General features: G+C 41.2%; 1 protein-coding gene and 1 long non-coding RNA gene across 11 annotated transcripts in view; one reads left to right on the top strand and one right to left on the bottom strand.

Annotated features, from left to right (window-relative positions):
• Nucleotides 1–19,352, bottom strand: part of brsk2a (BR serine/threonine kinase 2a) — a 172,062-nt gene that overhangs the window by 24,090 nt on the left and 128,620 nt on the right. For all 10 annotated transcript variants that reach the window (XM_086208363.1, XM_086208369.1, XM_086208366.1 and 7 more), the window contains exons 5-8: nucleotides 11,005–11,121; nucleotides 5,934–5,967; nucleotides 5,426–5,494; nucleotides 3,933–4,079 (exon numbers count right to left, since the gene is read on the bottom strand). In XM_086208363.1, coding sequence (XP_086064489.1) covers nucleotides 3,933–4,079; nucleotides 5,426–5,494; nucleotides 5,934–5,967; nucleotides 11,005–11,121 — 367 coding nt within the window. The remainder of the gene's footprint in view (nucleotides 1–3,932; nucleotides 4,080–5,425; nucleotides 5,495–5,933; nucleotides 5,968–11,004; nucleotides 11,122–19,352) is intronic.
• LOC147258494 (uncharacterized) lies at nucleotides 822–2,795 on the top strand. The gene is made up of 3 exons (XR_015116781.1): nucleotides 822–926; nucleotides 2,393–2,578; nucleotides 2,775–2,795. It is a non-coding gene; the product is annotated as an uncharacterized LOC147258494 (long non-coding RNA).

Below are 19,352 nucleotides of genomic sequence, written 5' to 3'. Positions count from 1 at the left end.
TTTTTTTGGCAATAGCCTCTATTATGCAATAAATCATTTCAAACAGAGAGAAACTTGGACAAATTAGGGTCTATGAGCTGTTAACATATGCACTGCAATATTGGAGAAGGACCTCTTTCTTTTGAAAGCAACCCCAGAGGTTTGCATCGCCATGGGTTCCCTCAACTAAAAGCCAATGAGATATTTGACATTGCGGAAAGTCAACTCCATGCAAACAAAAGTTTGAGATTCACATATTTTGTTTTGAAAAAGATATATATTTCTTTTTTTCTTTTTTTTCACAGTCAAAACTCCCACAGAGATGTCGTAACTGGATGTTCAATGCTCTCACTTCTGGGTTTTAGGACCATTAATAGAACTCTCAAATAACAGATCAATACAACTTGTTATATTATTAAACCCCCCCCCTCCCCCAGCTTTATCATTGCAGACCCAAAACAATTAAAAACAGCTTAGAAGAAGAAAAAATGCGCTTCTTGGCCATATGTACTCATAAACATCTAGGTGCATTGGCTGACGATATGGTTACAAGGGTTTTTATATGCAAAACGGGACTTCTAATTGAGTTTTTTTTTTCACTTTTATGTGTTTTAATTTTTGTAGCTTTTTTCTTATCTTGAAACAGATACTGCCGAATGATCTTTATACTACTACATCCTACAGCTGTACTGTGTCTAACCTCCTTGTGCACTGTGTAACAGCGCTTGTGTTTTCTGTCTTCCTTACTGCTAGATTTAAATTAAAAATGGCTAAAAAAAAAAAAAAAAAGTCTGATGGTTATTCACACAAATCCCTCATTCATGTGGTAATTTATCCGGATGGGGAGATGTCAGGATGGGCAGAGAAGTGGAGAACTTTGGCTGACGGAGCAGCTACGGAATGATCTTCTGTAAGAGGGTCTATTGTATGAATGAAGTCCATTGAAGGTATTTTTTCGACGGTGCATCACTTCTTTGTGACTCCAGAGCACAGAAAGAGTCAGCCACATATTTTTAGCTTGAAGCTAAGGTTACTCCAAGGCCACCAACTACTAACAAAAGTAAAACTGTCCAAAAATGTCCATTTATTACTCTCATCTGGTATAATCCACATCTTCTTTATCCAGTTGCATGTTCAGTAATCTGCAAACACTATTTGAGCTAAAAACAAACAAACTAGCTTGTTTCTAGCTTAGGCTATGGGCGCCAATAGCATCATGCTAAATATATGATAGGTTGCTAGCTTTATCTGGATTCTAGAGTCACACGAAATAATGCAGTGGTCAACAAAAAAAATGTATTTACCCATTTGTGGGTAGCTAAAAAGACAAAATCAACAATTTTGGTGAGGTATTGCATGATTTTAGTCTACAAGAAACACCAACCCTTGCTTTAGTTTCCTTCTAGCTAGCTTGCTGCTAGAGCTGAGTTGTCCCCATGCAGTGTGAACCTTCTGTGATGAACTGCTCTTTAATATAATAAGCTAGCCAATCCTCTTCATTAGCCCCAGATCAGGAGATACATGTCTTTGGAGGGTATCTGTGTTCATTTGAATTGTGAGGATAAAATGAGAAGGCTGGCCCAATCGCCTCCGGGGCCCTGACAACACCGACAGGAAATGAGGAGAAGGGCTTTTATTGGGCTAAGCCCCTTAAGCCCAGGTACATGCCCTCCCACTCCAGCTCTGAGAGAGTCTTGCCTTTTGTGTGTGTAATTTATGAATCTCTGAACAAAATCTAATTAACAGAAAATAGCAACACATGTTCTGGTCTGATTACCGTGTTGATTTGATTCAACAAACTACCGTTAACTAATGCTTTCAAATCCCAACTGTTGCATAAGTCTGTTACACTGTCCCTTCTGATGTCATTCTTACCAGGACTGGGCGGGAACCTCTTTGTTTAACAGGCTACTTGACATTCTGTGAGGTTACAACACATCCCCAGAGCTGTTTCATGCACAAGAGGGGAGACAGGTAGCATATTCTTTGCCAGCAGCTAAGCCTGCATGTAACCCTTTGTCGAGGACAAAACTAGAGCCTGGCTGACATAACTAGGGGTTCTTAAAGTGACCTGTCCTTGTCAGATGGGTGGAGAGAGAGAGAGAGAAAGAGAGAGAGACAGATACACACACACACACACACACACACACACACACACACACACACACAGAATAGCAAAGATGTTGCACCTTAATTTTTCAAAATTTTGTTGTAATATTTTTGGTGTCCTAGGGGAAACAGTCTCCTGAAGTGTTACACAGGTGTATAGGTTTCATAAATTCAAAAAGATGGATGCACAATGCGTATGCGCACAGCGTCTCAGTGTGCGGTGAGAACCACAACAAAAGCAAGGCAATCTCTCTGTGTGACCTCTTTGACTTGACCCCTCTGTCTCTGCTCGCTCCCTCTCCAGGACCCCTCCCCTCAGGAAGGAGACTTCCGAGTTGTAAGCGTAGGACATCTCGCCTCAGGGACAGCACATATCCTGAGGCTGTTTGATACTTGAACTTGCACAACACTTGTAGTAGCAGAGCGAGCACTTTAGAAGTGCAGCAGCATGAAGCTCTGACACAAGACAGGAGAGACACGATGGTAGTAGGTATGTTTGAATGTATACGTATGAAAGTTTTATCTGTTTCATCAGTTTTTTTGTTTTTTTTTCTAGCAGACATTCATATTTTTGTTCTTCCTATCAAGTACATCGCCTCTTCAATCATCTTCATTCCCTTTGACCATCTCTCTCTTGTCCTGACTCTCAGCTCTTCACATCTCTTTGTTCTGGTCCTCTCCTCTAGCCACCTGTGTATAAAAAGGGACCAGTGCTGTGATACCAAACAGCAGGACTCCCCTGCTGAAATCACATTCTGTACTTGAAGAAGAACTCAAACAGAATTGTGGATGAGCTGAACACTTTCAGAAGGAAAGACGGAACAAACAATGGTTGACTTGGCGGATATGCCATTACCCACCTTAGCTTGAATGGTTATCTCTGCTATGTTGCCTTAAAAGACAACATTTGTTTCCAATCTACAAAATAATGTCTTTAAACCAAACAAGATGTGTCTGGGCTGTTTTGTCTCCATTTTTATTAAGGGTTGTTTACCTGCTTCTACAATGTTATCAGTGAGTCTACAAATATGAAGTATTCAAGACAAATACTACTCAGGTGTTACTGACGTACTGAGAATGTACGCATTGTGCATTCCAAGTAGGAGAGGTCCTGTGCATCTTCATGCATGTATGAATATACTGTACATGTGCTAGCATGGGTGTGTGAAGGCAGTGTGTCATTGTGACTTTAATTACACCCAAACGATGTTCGAGAGTTATATGAGTGTGCTTCAAAATTAGAGGTCAGTCACTGATCGGCCAAAGCATTAAAACCACTGACAGGTCTTGTATTGAGTGGAATCTAATGGCCCTGCAACAAATTCCCCTTCGAGAGGATTATAATTTTCAGATTATAATCTGGCTCTGAGAGAGGAGGTGATTATTTAGAGGCTGTATTCTGTGGTGCTGTTCAATGGTACTGGTTTGCACTGGGAGCAGCTCCTCATATTATGTTATCTTTAAGCTCTTGTTGGCAACCACCTTTTTTAAAGATAAATAAAAGCTTTAAAAATTGAAGGAGTGCAGTAATACCTGACATTTCTTTTTAACATGAAACCAAAGGTTAACATATTTTCAGTGATTTGAAAAACCAGTCAGGGAACCGTAAACTCACTTCCAGATTTAAGCGCCACTCTCTTTGACCTGTGAGGGGTTGATGCAACTAAGAATTGACTTGCTGCTGGGGCCTGCCTCAAGTGGTCACTCGAAAAACTGCAATTTTTGGCTGGTATGCTTTGACCCTTAGCGCTACGGCTGCAGCTTACCCTGAGCAGACGCACAAAAAGAATCTCCAATAATCATAATGGTGTGTTTTGATCCACTTTGCTCTGAAAGGAACTGACCGTTAGTCTTTTGGAGGCATCCACCTCAATCATGCCACGCAGAAGGTTCTGACAGTCTGGAGGAATAAAGTGGGGCATGTGAAACACTCCCAACTTCACTTTCTCCAGAAGATTCCTCAAGTTGTCATCATCAAACGGCAGGGCGCCCTGAAGAGACACAGGAGAAAAGCAGAGGGTGGAAAAGATGCAAGAATGAGAGAAACTAAAAAGAAAAGATGCTTTCACTTGTTTTTTAAGTGGGATTCCAAGGAAAAACATTCATGGATGAGTTTGAGGGCTCAATAAAAAACCATGAAAGACTTACTAGACTTGCTAGAAGAAACAAAAACAAGTTTTATGTCTTCATCCTGTACGACACAAAGTAAAGGTTTGCTTTCTCAATGTGTTTCACTCCAATAACAGAGTTCTGCCCTCAGCAGTGACGCAAACTAAATAATAGCGGTAAGTAACAAACAAGGCTTTTCTAATAATTACGTAGCTTTCCTATTTAGCATTCTGGTATCAGTCATTCATCAGACTGAGCTGACACGTCACACATGTGGCTGCTTGATAAACGACAACATGCGCCAGGAGACAAGATGGAGGGGAAGAGGAAAATAGTGAGAAAGACAGAAAGAAAGGCTGAGGAATGAAGAGAAGTAGAGGGCATGCTTGTGTAACAGATGATCTGAGTGCAGCCTAATGGCAGGCGAGCGCGAGCGTCGCCCATAATCAGACAAATGGTTATCTCGCAGGCAGACAGCAGGACGAAACAGCAGAAAGACATGCCGTCAAACAGGGATAGGGAAAAACTTTTGTTTCTGTCATGATGGCAACAATTTGGTAAACAACATTAGGTTCATGCAACACAAGAGAAGACGGTAGACTGTCCTTAATGCAAGTCCACACAAACACACACACACACACACTACACAAAAAAGACAGAGTGAAGGAGAAAAACAAAGACAAACACATAAGGCCTGTGGCCAAAGCCGCCTTGTCAGTGTTGGTATTTATTTTGGGCTCTCTTCTCTCAGTTTGGCTGCATGAATTATTCATGGCGCAGGAGTGTGTAGGAACTACAGTACAGCTGTTGATGAAACAAAGCTCCAGGGCTGCACGGCTGGGGAACCACAGACATAATGTAGCTGAAGAAAAGACCTGACTATGGATATAGAAGAGCAATAAATAAAAAGATGCTTCTATTGTTCAACAATCAGCTTGAGTGAGATGCTAACATCTTTCCTTCTAAACGTCGGCATTTAACTCACTGAACCCTGAGATTGTTTTTGAGGCTCCATAGCGGCTTCACTCTCATCCTCATCTCATTCTGCTGAGGTCAACAAAGTCACGAGTCTCTGTCACAACCCCACTCGTGTTGTCCTGAAAGCTAAGACATACTGTTGGCTTTGAATAGAGGGCATTTGATGGCTAAATGGTGTACCGGTAATTGTATTTTTAAACTCTATGTCAGTGCAGTCACTAAAGTTACCAAAGAACAGGTTGACACTCACCACCAACAGGGCAAAAAGAATGACTCCACAGCTCCAGACGTCTGCTTTCCTCCCATCATACTTCTCTCCCTGAGGAAAAGAGTGAGTTTGTTAGCAGGTGCCGACAGTGTTATAGTTAACTAAAATAAGGCAGAGGCCTATGAAAAAAGAGCCAAGAGAAAGAGCACACAAGATATAGCTGTAGAAAGCAGGGTGATATTGAAAAAAGGACCTAGAATGCTTATTTCCAGTTTTATATTTCTAATCTGGGACTGAGCTAGTGCAGCCTGCATGATTCACAATCTATAAAAGTCTACTTTCTTATGGTTGGATGACCGCATGAAGAAGGAACTGATGTCAGCTTGACACAAAAGCAGAGAACGTAATTGGAAAGTGAGTGTTCAGAGCAGTCGGAAGCTTTTTTGTTCCCCTAAACTTTGGTCACATCTAATATGATCCTGTGTCATTGTGCAATGACACCCTGTACATGATATTATATCATATATAAGTGAAAAGCTTCCAGACTCACCCGAATGACCTCTGGACAGGCGTAATGTGGAGACCTGTTTGGACAAGAAAAAAAAGTGAATGAAGGTGCAGAGAAACAGAAAGCTGCTACTTGCAGCTGTTGAGGGTCTTTACAAAACATGACACAGCATCCACTTGAGGGGCATACACCACTGCATGGAAATGAGCAGACAATATAGGTCTTTAGGGAACATAGATCAAGATGTGCTCCAGGAGTTCAGACATCCTGAGGGGGGGTGGATGTCCTCCTGCTTGCTCGCTCAAGGGCATCCTCTCACAGCAGACAGTGAACAGACCCACTAATCTTTACAGCACCTGGATGGGCTGACAGTAAACCCAATGGCTTGATTGACACATCAATATTGAGTTAAGATTTATGGAGCTACCATGTTGTTCCATGGGCCAATAGCATGAAGGGGCATATTCAACATCTTGAAACAAAAATGTACAAATTTGAGACATCTAATTGGATACATTATTTACAACTTTTGAATTTGAATATTCCTTTGTCTCTCTCATGTGATACAAAAAAAACAAACAAGGCAATCGTGTCCCAAAGCTCCCCAGCCTGGTGACATGTCTCCCACCTCCTTCAGTCTTATTTAATAGCAGGATATTTGGCTCTAATGAGAGTCTATCTGAGGTCTGTAAACATGGCATCCATTAACGCAGCTGGTATCATGTGTACTCATGAATACCAGCCCTGACGGCCCGGCTCCCTCAGGCTGTCAAAATACTGGTTGATAACAAACACTGCCACCATGTCGACGGCGGAGTTCAAACGCGAGCCTATGCAAATGCAGCCTTCCTGATTGCAAGTGTCATAGTGCATTATGCAGATGAGCGGGGAACAGTAATAAAAAACAAGCCGGAGATTTGCACCAGTTATGCCTCATGAGTGCCACGAACCACAACAGCATGAATATAAACTCATTATTTGCAGAGGCTTTCAGTGGGAAACACGGGGCGAAGATGAAGATGCGAATACAAGCCGAAAGCTTATTTGTCTGTTAGAATACAAAATGGAATCAGTCAGTCATATCACCTGTTTTAGAAGATCCCAACTCACATTTCTATCGCATTTTTCTTCCACTAAAACGTTACCTGTCAAGCCATTCCATAGTAAATCCTGACGAATGGTTTTACCTGCTTTAATGTCCTAACTTCATTAAGGGTATAAGTGAAGGATCTTGGTTGTCCAGATTCAGTTTTTTGGCATATCTGAAAGCCCATTCTTCCTGACATGTATGTCAAAATAAAAACCCGCACAACTCACGAAAGAGCCTTGAATACTACAAAGGTGAATGGACTTGACTGATAAAGTGCCTTTTTCGCCTGAATGGCAATTTATACTAGTACTTTATAAAGTTGTAGAGGTGATAGATAATGGACTTCCCTCGAACCAGAGTGAAAAACATTACACTTCTGTGTGGGTTTGTAGAATATCTGTCTTGTCCTACAATTTGATCAAGACAGTGACTCTGACAGGACTTGCAAGATCTTACAATTGTGGGCAAAATTAGCTGAACAGTGGGACATGAACCAGGTCCCAGTGTACATAAACCAGGAAGAATCAATTTATTCACTGCAGCATGTCTGCCTCCAGAGCAGTAAGAGGCCGTATGTCTCTTACAGCTGGTGGCAGCCAAAATTTCCTCTGTTCACCTTTTCTGCCATGCGTGATACAATTAGAGTTTATGTCTGTGTCCCAGTTGAACTGTGGACTTAAACTCAAAGACTATTAAAGAATAATCAACAGCCCCTTAAGCTGGGACGGCTTAAAGATCGTCTCCTCATCTATCCAGACATACATGTTTTTGCTGTATTTGAACGGCCTCTCTTACTATCTGTGCTCCATTTAAACACTGCAGTGTGCATTTAGGACCAGGGCCCGCCCAGGGGTCTTGGTGGCCCTAAACAATATTTTGTTTGTGATCCCAAAACAGTCGGAGCACAACCACTGATGTTGAAACCAACTACCACATTAAATCAATAAGCACAATCTCATACTTTTTGTGTATTCTGGTTTCCGTCAGCACCAGATCTACATTTTCTTTTAGGAGCCATTTTTACAACGTACCTGGTTCCTCATTATGGTGTTGCGGGATGCATGGAAGGAGATTGACATCCCATAACAATAACAGCAACACTGGGACATGACGTGACACGAGCACTATGTGATGGGTAATTCAGCAGTCGTGGTTATTCAATGTTTTCCTGAATTTAAGTCAGAAAGTCACACTGATCCTTTGGCCACTCTTGGCACCTGTGGCCCTAAACACATTCATTAACTGAATATGCCGTGTTTACACCTGGCAGTAATTCTAATCCCAACGGTATTATTTAGGCCACCCGATATGTTGTCATTGGTTTGAAAAGTCCAGACACAGTTGGGTGAAGACTAGAATTCAGACTTTTTATAACATCATGTAAACGTATCGACAGACAGAAACCATTTGAAAGACTTCACATTTGAACTCAAACAGCACAATATGCTAAAATGACAATGACAAAAAAGACACGAAGATGAAAATCAAGTTCTTCTACGTGTCCTAGTCTTTTCTGCACCACACACAAGCTTTCACACCTCTACCGGGGCTCTGTACAGTCCACAGTGCCGCCCTCACTCATAGAGTATCATGAGCTTTAGCAATGTTAGTATGGTTGGAAAAAAATAAGGGGAGACAAAAAAAGAAGCAGCATGGCTATCAGTATTGAGAAGAGATGGAGACCTGCTGTTCTTTTAGAGTGAGAATATCAGAGTTTCCACCCAAATTTGTGAGTCTCCTCTCAGCCTACTCAACAAATTCCTTCCATCAATCAGTTCAACACATGTAAACAGCTAGCAATGATGAACTCACAGCTGGGCCGGAGAGAGACTGTATGCATTCCTGGATCCATATTTTTACGTACTTGTCTGAGCCTCTGCTCCTCTAATGTATATGTCTGCATGTATTTATTATGTATACCCTCTGTACATTCCCCTTCCCCCCAAACACACACCCACACCCACACCCACACTACCTGGGGCTAGACTCATCTATACTCAGCTCCATTAATCGTGGCAAATGGAATACATTTGTGCCAGACTGCTGAGTGGTGACGGGGGGGCCAGATAAATGTGTTTAATTAAAAACTGTCATATCTACACTTAGAGTTGGGACAGTGTGAAGAGCATGAGCAATCAATAACCACATGTAGGGCATATGGAATGTTGGCATGTATTAGGTGCTGGCATACAGACAGCTGGATGCTGTGATGAAAACGACTTTGCTGAGTCGTGTGTGTGTGTGTGTGTGTGTGTGTTCTTGTACGTGCTACATATAAAGGACTAGAATATGCATTTAACCAACAGAGTGAGGACATTTTTGGAAAGTGAGGGCATGACGACATTTTAGCTGGTCCTCACATCTTCAAAGGGCCATTTGAAGGTCAAGACTTGGTTTTAGGGTCGAGTTTAGAATTCGGTTCAGGTTAGGTTTCGGGTCAAGGTTGGGTCAGGCAGTCATGAGATGGTTAGGTTTAGGGTGAGGGGCTAGGAATGTATTACGTCAATGATAGTCCTCACACAGATATAAGTACAAGGATGTATGTGTGTGTGTGTGTGTGTGTGTGTGTGTGTGTGTGTGTGTGTGTGTGTGTGTGTCTGTGTCTGTGTCTGTGTCTGTGTCTGTGTGTATGGTCTGCGTAAATGCATTACAGTAAAACAGGTTTGTGGTTCTGCTTATACTTAGGAAACACATATTGGTTGGACAATACATTGGCTTAAAGTGGAGACTGAATGAAATTGATTCCAGATATTGTTGGTCTATAATACTGAGAGCAGCTGACTAAGGACTGTCACAGACGATGACATTTCAAGGAAAAGGAAACACTTTAGATAGATATGCACGCTGCTCACTTGATCCCTATGAGTCATGAGAGCTTAGACACTGTTCTACTGCAGTTGCTGGAAAAAAATTATGCAACAGTTTCAGGGATATGCGTGTGTGTGTGTGTGTGTGTGTGTGTGTGTGTGTGTGTGTGTGTGTGTGTGTATGGCTGTCTGTATCAGAGAGACAGACAGCCAAACAAGCACAGGACAAAGGGTCTCGGAGGTCAGGCATGAATTAAGCTTTGTCAGCATGCAAATCTGTGTAATTTCAGTTGCAGTTGATAATCTGGTCAGATGTCACAGGGCCTCTCTATATTCAAGGCCTGTGCACAATATCAGCACACAAATATCAAGAGATCATCAGGAGCCTCCATCAGTTTACATGCAGCACATTAATATTCGTGCGGCAAATGCATTTGTCTGTATCTGAAAGAAGAGATGTGCTTGTTACCTTGTAAAGCCTAGTTTAGACAACACACATCTCATGTTCTGTATGTGTAAAAAGTCTAGTTTCAGCATAAATTGTAAACCTTCAGTGGTTATAGGACATAAAACAAAAAGTTCATACACAAAGAACGTGCTGGTGGTGACATAGGTAATGTAGCTGTCCTCAGATACAGACTTCTACTTCTGATCTCAAGTAAAGTGTGAGAAGAACCAGTTCAGAAAACACGCTGTCTTTGGATTAACACACACACCATCTTAAAGTGTACTAGTGTTGCTTTTTTTATTGACCAATCTGAGCCTGCACACTAAATAAAAACACACCTACCATATGGGAATTTAAGTTGAGTGCAGTTCTCCTACTTTGAAAGTGACTTTTCCTGCAAGAGAATTCATTACCGTCTTTGTGGGATTGATGGGTCTGATGTGGTCGTGACTACCACATCATAAAACCCAGCGTCAGATATGAGCAGACGGAGAGCAGTAATGTGTGACCATGGCCCTGGCCCTGCTCACAGCCTGATAGCACACTCTGTGAGAGACACCGACTGTCTCTCCTCAAGAGATCAATCCAGCACGATAACACACGGTGAATGCAAGCAGAGGGCTTGGTAGCTCGCTCATCATTGCATTCCAGCAACAGGAATGGAGATAATATTTCTACCTTTAACATCATGTAAACTTCATCTGCAGAGGACAGAGGAGTCAGATATTATTAGAAAGCATGCACCACAATATTTTCTGTATTACTCACCCACAGCTGGTTTCCAGCAGACTGTCTCCAACCTGAAGAGAGGCCATGCCGAAGTCTGCTATTCTGATGTTGTTCTTTTCATCTAGCAACAGGTTCTCTGGCTTCAGATCCCTGTGGCTGAAAGACAGAAAGGCAGAAGCCTGAAGCAGGTGATGAAACATGTAAACTAGTGAAAATGGGGGTGTAGTGAAAGAAGGTCAAGCTCCACATAGGCCCAGCTCAGCATCTTAACCTGTTACTACGCACCCCCCCACCTCTGCCTTTCATCTGTCCATACTTAGACTAGAGGCTCCCACCTAAGCGCTGAGCTGGTATGAGTTGTGACAGCCCCCTGCTGTGTCCTTTCCCCCATCTGTTTCTTCCCCTTTCCTCCACTCACCCATTCCTCTCATCTCCCAGACAGCCACCAGCAAACTGGCTGAGCATAGGGTGTCATGGGGTGTCAGCCTCAGAGGTGGTGTTCATTAGTTGCCATTCATTACCACTAAACACAGCAAGAGTGATAATATCCTGAAGACACCATGCCCCTCCTTAAAAGAAATATCTTTCTCATATCATGTATGCCGTTCCTGTGTCAGGGTTAACGACTCAATTTTGAGTGTTCAGAAGTAGAGTGGCATTGGGGGAATCTCTCTTCCTGGGTCCAGGCTTATGTTCAATCATACGATGGTGGTATTCTTATGATATCAACCAAGGCTGAGTACATTATCCAACTTTGCCATGTTTTATAAATTGAGCAACAGGGATGTCAGGATGTCAAGAACAAGACTTTCATCTCCTCTTTAGCCTAATAATAGAAAGGAGAGAAGCAATCACAGGATGCATCTGCCTTTGAAGAGTGCCTCATCACAATGGACGTTTAACCTTAGATGACATCAGTTGCTGTACAGCTCGTTTCCTGTCCTGAGGGATTAGCTGTCAGCGGCTCTGTTATCATGCTGGCAGTCTCTGTGATCTCAGCTATAATTGAAATAAAACACAGATAGCATCTAAAACAGTTCTCCCCAGGCAAAAACTGTTCTCAATTCACACAACCATCATTAAGGCAGCGATGTGAGTGGTCAGAGAGTTTCTCTTTTAATTTTTTTTAATTAATACAAGACCTACGTCAAGGTACTGGAGTAAGGAAGTAAGTAAGGATAAAAACATACCGAACTGAGTGGGGGACATCAGTGTGAGACTACTGGGTATTTCTCAGGTGTCTGAATGAGCCTCCTTTAATTCAGTCGATGATACATAGGACAGTTCTGATTAAAACATGCTTTATTAATACTTTCTTTGGGCGAATTTTTTTTTAATTAATATTTCAACAGACTGGAAACTGAAAGACGCTAAGCTAACTTTGTATACCAAGTGACCGCAAGACAGGGCCCTGAGGACAATAAATAATTTGGTGCTACATCAGCAATGGTGACTAAAACCCTGATTGGAGCGGGTGTTATATTCAAGCATTATATCCAGGATGAAAGAGACTCTCCTGATTTTAGCTGTCCAAAAACAGAAATACAGCCTCAAAACAGTCAGCTACAAATGGATAAATTCCATTTTAAATCATTATATAAAAGACATAAACATTAACAACACACACATGCAAAGAATTACAAAAAAAACCCAAAAACCTAAAGACACTGATCCAAAAGAAATAGGGTAACAATTTCTATATCTACCGACAGCATCAAGGGGACAAATTGCCTCTGGATGCTCTATTGGTTGTCATGACCCTGGTATCCATAATAGGACATTAAACTGTCTCTTGGACACAATGGTCTGCACTTTGCGGCTTTAATCTTGCCCACACAGCAGGCTTTGCAGAAGGGATATTTCTGTCTTGTGCTCATATGTCATGCAGGAGTGGACTGTTTCATGAATTCAGCAATAATGCAGCTTGAATGATCAACTCTCCAGAAATCTGGACAAACCTGACTACCACGAATAAAAAAACCTAAATGTCATGACTGTACATATTTTTTTGCATACAATGCTCCCGCAGAAAAATAGAGTGAAAAGTGATGTCATCAGAAAAATAACCAAGAAAATTGAACGGGATCGTAACCAATAGAAATGCAGAGGGGTCAGTGAATGATAGGTGAGTATGAAAATGGTACTATAGTCGTTGCATCCACCAGATCGCAATCCAACTGAACACTAATGAAGATCTGAAAACATCATCAGAACAACCAAATATCTTCTTGAAAAATGATGACCATCCCTGTATTAGGGTTCCAGAAATTTCTCTATTAGTTTGTGATGACCCACACCTTTTCCTTAAATTTGTCACCCATCTCATAGGGGAGAGGAATAGAATGTGATTGGTCGATTGAAACCGGACTGTATAACTGGGTGCCATCAGCATAAAAGTGGTACTGAACATTTTACTTACTGATAGTCTGACTCAGAGGAATAATACAGATGAAGAACAGTCATGGCCCTGAGCTTGACCCTTGAGGAACACCAGGAGTGAAATAGAAGACAGGGAGTTTCCAAAATGAACTGAAGAGGGTCTTTTGAACATATCGCAGCACAAAAGGTTGAGTGTAACTCTTGATGAAAATACCAAATCGCTGCCTTGCATGGCAGCCTCCACCATCAGTGTGTTACCCCAAATTTCCGACATAAAGAATTAGAAGCTAATGAATCTTTTAGAGAAAAATTGATGACATTAAATACAACTTGTGCGTTACTGAAATTCAGACTACAGAAATAGGCCTTTGTTTGCCTGTTTTACTGCAGTATAATTGCTGAACATCAGATTTCATGTGACAGAGACTTATAGCTTATTCATCCCCTTTAATACTTATTTACAAGTTAGCAAGATTAGTGTCATTTAAAGGGTCCCTGTCATTATGAGGAAGCCAGGTCTCATTGGACATAAAATGTCCAGATCACCAGCTATAATGTCAAAGCAAATATAGGACATTTGCACATTTTATAGGCCACATTTTTAATTTTGGAAATGTGCAAACCACATTATGAAGTGATCAGTCAATTTGGATCTGGGGTTCCAGACAACAGAGATATAAAGGCAACAGGGGGAGCCAGCATCCATGACAGAAGCAACCTGGTTTCCAGCCAGAATATGATTCTTCTTTAGGAATACCTCCGTGTCTCATTTGATGATTGCTCTATTGTAAGTAGAACTGCCAAGTCCAATAATCAGTGCAGAAATGTATAGGTTTGCCAGAGGGGGGTTCAGAGCTGATTACCAGCCAGTGATGAAACCATAGAATGATTAATGTCTTATAACATCATTTCTTACGATGTTGCCGAGTTATTTACAGGTTGCACATGTCTGGATAATGTCTTCGCAAGGTTTTCATCCCAGTGGAGCGATTACATGTGATGCTTACCAAGACCTTAATTGCCTGTGATCATCTACATGTGCACCATGCTGATATGATCCTGTTTTACAGTTATACCGTTGTAATGATCTGTCCTCTCAGGGCTCACATCGCCATAAAATCCCCCAACATGTTTATGGTGATGAATAGTTTTGTAACGAAATCGTCCAGCCCAGAGAACATACACATAAAGAGAATGTTTAACACAACCGCTTGTTAAAATGCGACTGCACCAAGACATGTGGCTCTAATTAACAAAGCCAGGGAACTTGTAACAAACACTAATGGCTCAAATGGTCTTTATGAAAAACTAATATGCCTGGAAAATAACACACCTACATTTACATTTTCATGATGTGCTCAAGCTATCCCAGTATCATTATTGTTAGCTTGAGTGGGGTTTTTAACATCATGAATTGAAATGCAGCCATTTAGCCCCTGGCACGCCTCTGTGTCATCCTCCTCTTTCTATCCTTCACTTTTTTTTCTCTCTTGAAGTTTCTTGTTTCTGTCCACCATATTAGAGAGAAACTAAGCACATTCACCGAAAATGCTTCAAGCTTTTATTCAAGCACATTAGCAAAAGAACAACATTCTGACCACAGACTTGGATCCTGAATGTCTTTGGTACAATTAGCCAATGTGGTGTGTGAATAGCGAGGGATGAAAAGGGTGAAGTTGTTTTTCCCTTTATAGCCACGGAGGTTTTTTTTTTTTTTTTTTTTTTTTTGATCTTGGTGGAGGGTGGAACATGGACCAAGGAAGAACCCATTCAATTTTGAAGTTGATCTCAATCATAGGGAAAATCCAGGAACTTTTAATTTATTTCACTGCGAGCTTGGCATTCAGTTGACATAATATTCCTGGGCTAGAGGGGAACCATTACACATTGTGAGATAGGTTGCTGAACTGCTCTAAAAGTCCTTCCAGCTGATATTAATTCGCTGACCTGATTCCTGTCTCATCATTTATTGGTAGAGCAGGGTATGAATACCTGTTCCTGAGTGATACGATTTTCGACGGCAATTAAAACCAGTTTTAACTAAATACAAATATAGATAGATGTATGAACCTAAATCTGTATTTGAAGTTTTGTTGATGCGACTGGTGAGATGTCTGGGATGATTTAGGCAGGGCTTTTGAACATTTATAGGTATTGTCCCATTCTGTCTCATTCTGTCATAGAATTTGCGTTTACACTAGATTAAAACTGAGGTGTGGGCAGACATGGCCAGTGACTGATTACAAGAGTAATCCTTGTGCGGAGTTTTGAGCAACACTGGGGAAGTAATGCATTGTGGCATATAATGCACTTTCTAAAAAGCAAGATTACAATGATGGCTAGATCTGTGTAAAGTCTTTTTGTATTGTTGTTCCAAATCTGTGTGTGCAACCCAGTGTTTACTCTTAATCCGATAGGAGATTGATGGGAGAGATAGAATGAGCAGTGGACCTTTGAAGGGAGAATAAACATACAAGCTGTCAGAGGAGCAGTGAAGTGAAAGAGTGGCATAGATACCAAAAATCCACAGTAACAACTACAACAGCCATGGTGCAGCAGAATTCCACTTCAAATAATGATAATGGTGTTGCTTTTGGTGTTATAACGCTGATGAGTATTATGATTAACACACATAGAATTGAAATTAAATTATCCACCTGAAATCACATCATTACAATGTTCCCTCTTTGCCATTCAACAGCATGCTAATCAAAAACCCATTACATTTTTTTTGGTCACAGCTGGCTAGAAGGGCGTGTCAGTGTTTGTGATTGATAGCAACTTCCAGCCTGTCATTGAGCCCCCTGAAAGTAAACAAACTGCTAAGGCTACAAGAGCGGTTGGACTTTGAAGAGCAGTGAGCATATCAGCATCTAGCAGTTCCGAAGTGACATTTACAGGTGCAGGGAAATGCTGTTTAACATGCTGCAGGGACGCAACTAATTATTAGTGCACATTTCCTTGGAAGGGTGCGGAACAAGACTCAAGATTCAAGATTCACAATTCAAAATACCTTGCCATTTCCACACACAGTGTAAAAGGGAACGGGATTTCGTTTCTCTCAGCTCTGTTTTTCTGGCATAAAATAGATATTAAATAAGCAATAAAAATAGAGAAAAGAAAAGAAAAGTACATATTTTACATGAAAGTACACACATTTACACATAAACGATCAAATGCAATCCATGAAATTGAAATGTCTATACAGTATAAAATATTCAGTTAAGGTGCAGTGGGTGTTCATGGTGTTTACGGTGGGAGACAGTGAAGGGTTGTTGTTTTTTTTTTTTAATGAGACTTGTGTTTATGAGTTTGATAAGAAGGACGTTTGAGCCGGAGAGTGAATGTGAGGTTGTGACGTATTTTAGGTGCTGCTCCGTCTGTGAATGAAGCAGGATTTGAATTGTTATAACAAAATAGATGTGTTCTATCGCTAAGCCAAACATCTGAACATCATGACATTGAACAATTTGAAATAAAACGGCCTCTTAGCTTTTTATTATTTTCAAAAGGGAATATCTGACAAGTGATTTATAGACATACACATTCCCAAACTGGTTCTGACAGCATCTGAACATGTCTCTTAGTCATCTAAATCTTCTTGCACCTGTTTGCCGGGAGGTCAAGCTGTTTCTGTGAGCCTTTTTTGACAAGGCGGGTCTGAATTCTTTTAAAAAAGGTTGTTCACTAGGATTGAAGTACACTTTAAAAAGTCACACTTTTCAGGCATTCAGTTTGCTTTAGGTCATCATCCTGACTTCTCCTGAAAGACCTGGTTTCCTTACATTGCGTAACACAGTAACTTGATAATATTCTGATTTCATCATTCCTTTGATACACCCAGTGCCTTCAGTTCCAGAGGCAACATGGTAGAGCCTCCAGCATGTTTTACTGAAGGCTGGCTGTTATTTAATTACTGGGCTTCATTTCTTCACCAAACTGATACAATGACATACACAAAAACTAGTAGTTTAATCTATACAGTACATAACATGTTCCAAAAAAAATGAGAAAATGTCTTGCAACAGACATTGTTTTTTGGTTTGTCCATCTGTCCCACTCTTGATATTGCCATATATCTGAAACACCTTGAGGGAAATTTTCTTCAAATTTGCCACAAACATCCACTCCAACTCAAGAAAAAACATTTGTGTGGTCAATTGTCAAAGCCACTGTGACATTGACATTTCTTTATTTTCTATCAACAATTTTGTTCTCCTTGGCCCAACTCCGTGCAGTGTGCAGTGCTTAGGGTGCGTGCAGGAACATGCCATTATCAACAAGAGTTCCCCTCCAAATGTTTGTCCTTTTCATTTATTCCCTCTTTACATTCTTCTTTACTTCTCTCATTACACCACTCTTTCCATATTTTGAGACTCGTCGCTAGTCTCCTACAATCACCAGCCTATTCCCATAAAATCAAGCAGCATGAACCAACCCTCTTCATTCTCCCTCCTCCCGCTCCCATTTTCCAAACCAATTTTAGCCATCCCATTTCCATTTCCTCTCTTTGTCTCCTCTCCACATCATTCCCTCCTCTCACCCAGTTACACCTCAATGCTTTAACTTGCAATGGTGGAAATGAAAATATGACAAAACTTTTAAAGACGAGGAGAGAGAGAAAGAGAGAGACAAAGAGACAGAGAGATATTTCAAATCTGTGTATTATAAATGCCAACAGTGGTAATGATGATAGGGTAGAAGGATGGACAGACTCCTAGTGAGAGGTGGAGGAGTAGGAAGAGACACATTGAGGGAGAAAAGTGGATATGGATGATGTGCAGGATGATGCTTCTGCGTGGGTTTAATGTGACTTTTGGGCCAGGTGTTTGGTTGAGCACATGTAGGTGGTGGCAATAATTTTACCATCAGTGTCAAGGACGAAGGGTGTGTTTGTGTGTGTGTATGTGTGTGAGAGAGAGAGAGCGAGAGAGAGAGAGAGAGGACAAAGGTGTCCTCCTCAAAGGTGTGTTTACAATCTCTACCTTTCGCAGTAGGATTCTGGGAGTTACTTGTGACAGATAGTCTTTATCTCACACCCACATGGTCAATTTCTATCAAACACACACACACACACACACACACACACACACACACACACACACACACACACACACACACACACACACAGTGATATTAACTGGCTTACTAGTATAAGACCAGAGTCATTACTGGCATAAATGGGGGGAGAAAAGACGGAGGATGTTGTAGCTTGGGTGACATCGCTCATTGATTCATCGCTCTTTTTCCTTTGAATGGTTTGGATACTCATGCTCATGAAAATGTATAATGCTGGCTAAGTGAACCTCTGCATGTCCAGCATAAGTCTGAGTGGGTGGACAAAGAGACTGGGGACAAACTTAGTGGGTGTGCGGCCATCTCTGATTCACTTGACCTCCAGCTGATCCCTGAGTTGTCACACTCCCCTTTCAGACGGAAAACAGAAGCTTTCACACCCACAGAGGAAACATTTCTTGTGCAGGAAAAGGACATCCAAACACATACATGATCTAATTAGATTATTTAATTACCATCTTTCTTTTGTTCAAACCTTTCCTCCCATCACCTGTTATTCATATGGTTCAAAGGCTGAGGAAAAAGAACAGCGACATGACAACATTTCAAGGTAAACACAGTTTAATCTTCTTAATCAATCAGTGTCTCTGTTGAGTATTTGTGAATATGGCAGCCTGCCACCTCGACTTCTCAGGAGAGCATCTAAACGGTGAAGCAGATGTGTACTTAGTTGAATGTCAAAGCTGACAAGACTCAGCCAAGGTTCGGGTCCCCTCTGAGGCAAATGAGGAAGTGAATTATCGGCAGTTTATAACTACATCTCTGAAACACCCCCTTCATTATTATGACCTTGAGCAACACACACTGGATTTAAAGTTCCTGTACTGATGCTGCCAATGACCTCTGAACATACATGCAAAGGGGGATTTCAGGGTCCTATCTATATCTATCTATCTATCTATCTATCTATCTATCTATCTATCTATCTATAT

The sequence above is a fragment of the Aulostomus chinensis genome, chromosome 7, assembly GCF_037954235.1.
Source record: "Aulostomus chinensis isolate RoL2024-O1b breed Wild chromosome 7, RoL_Achi_v1.0, whole genome shotgun sequence".
Taxonomy (NCBI): Eukaryota; Metazoa; Chordata; class Actinopteri; order Syngnathiformes; family Aulostomidae; genus Aulostomus; species Aulostomus chinensis.
This window is presented reverse-complemented; position numbering and strand designations above follow the sequence as displayed.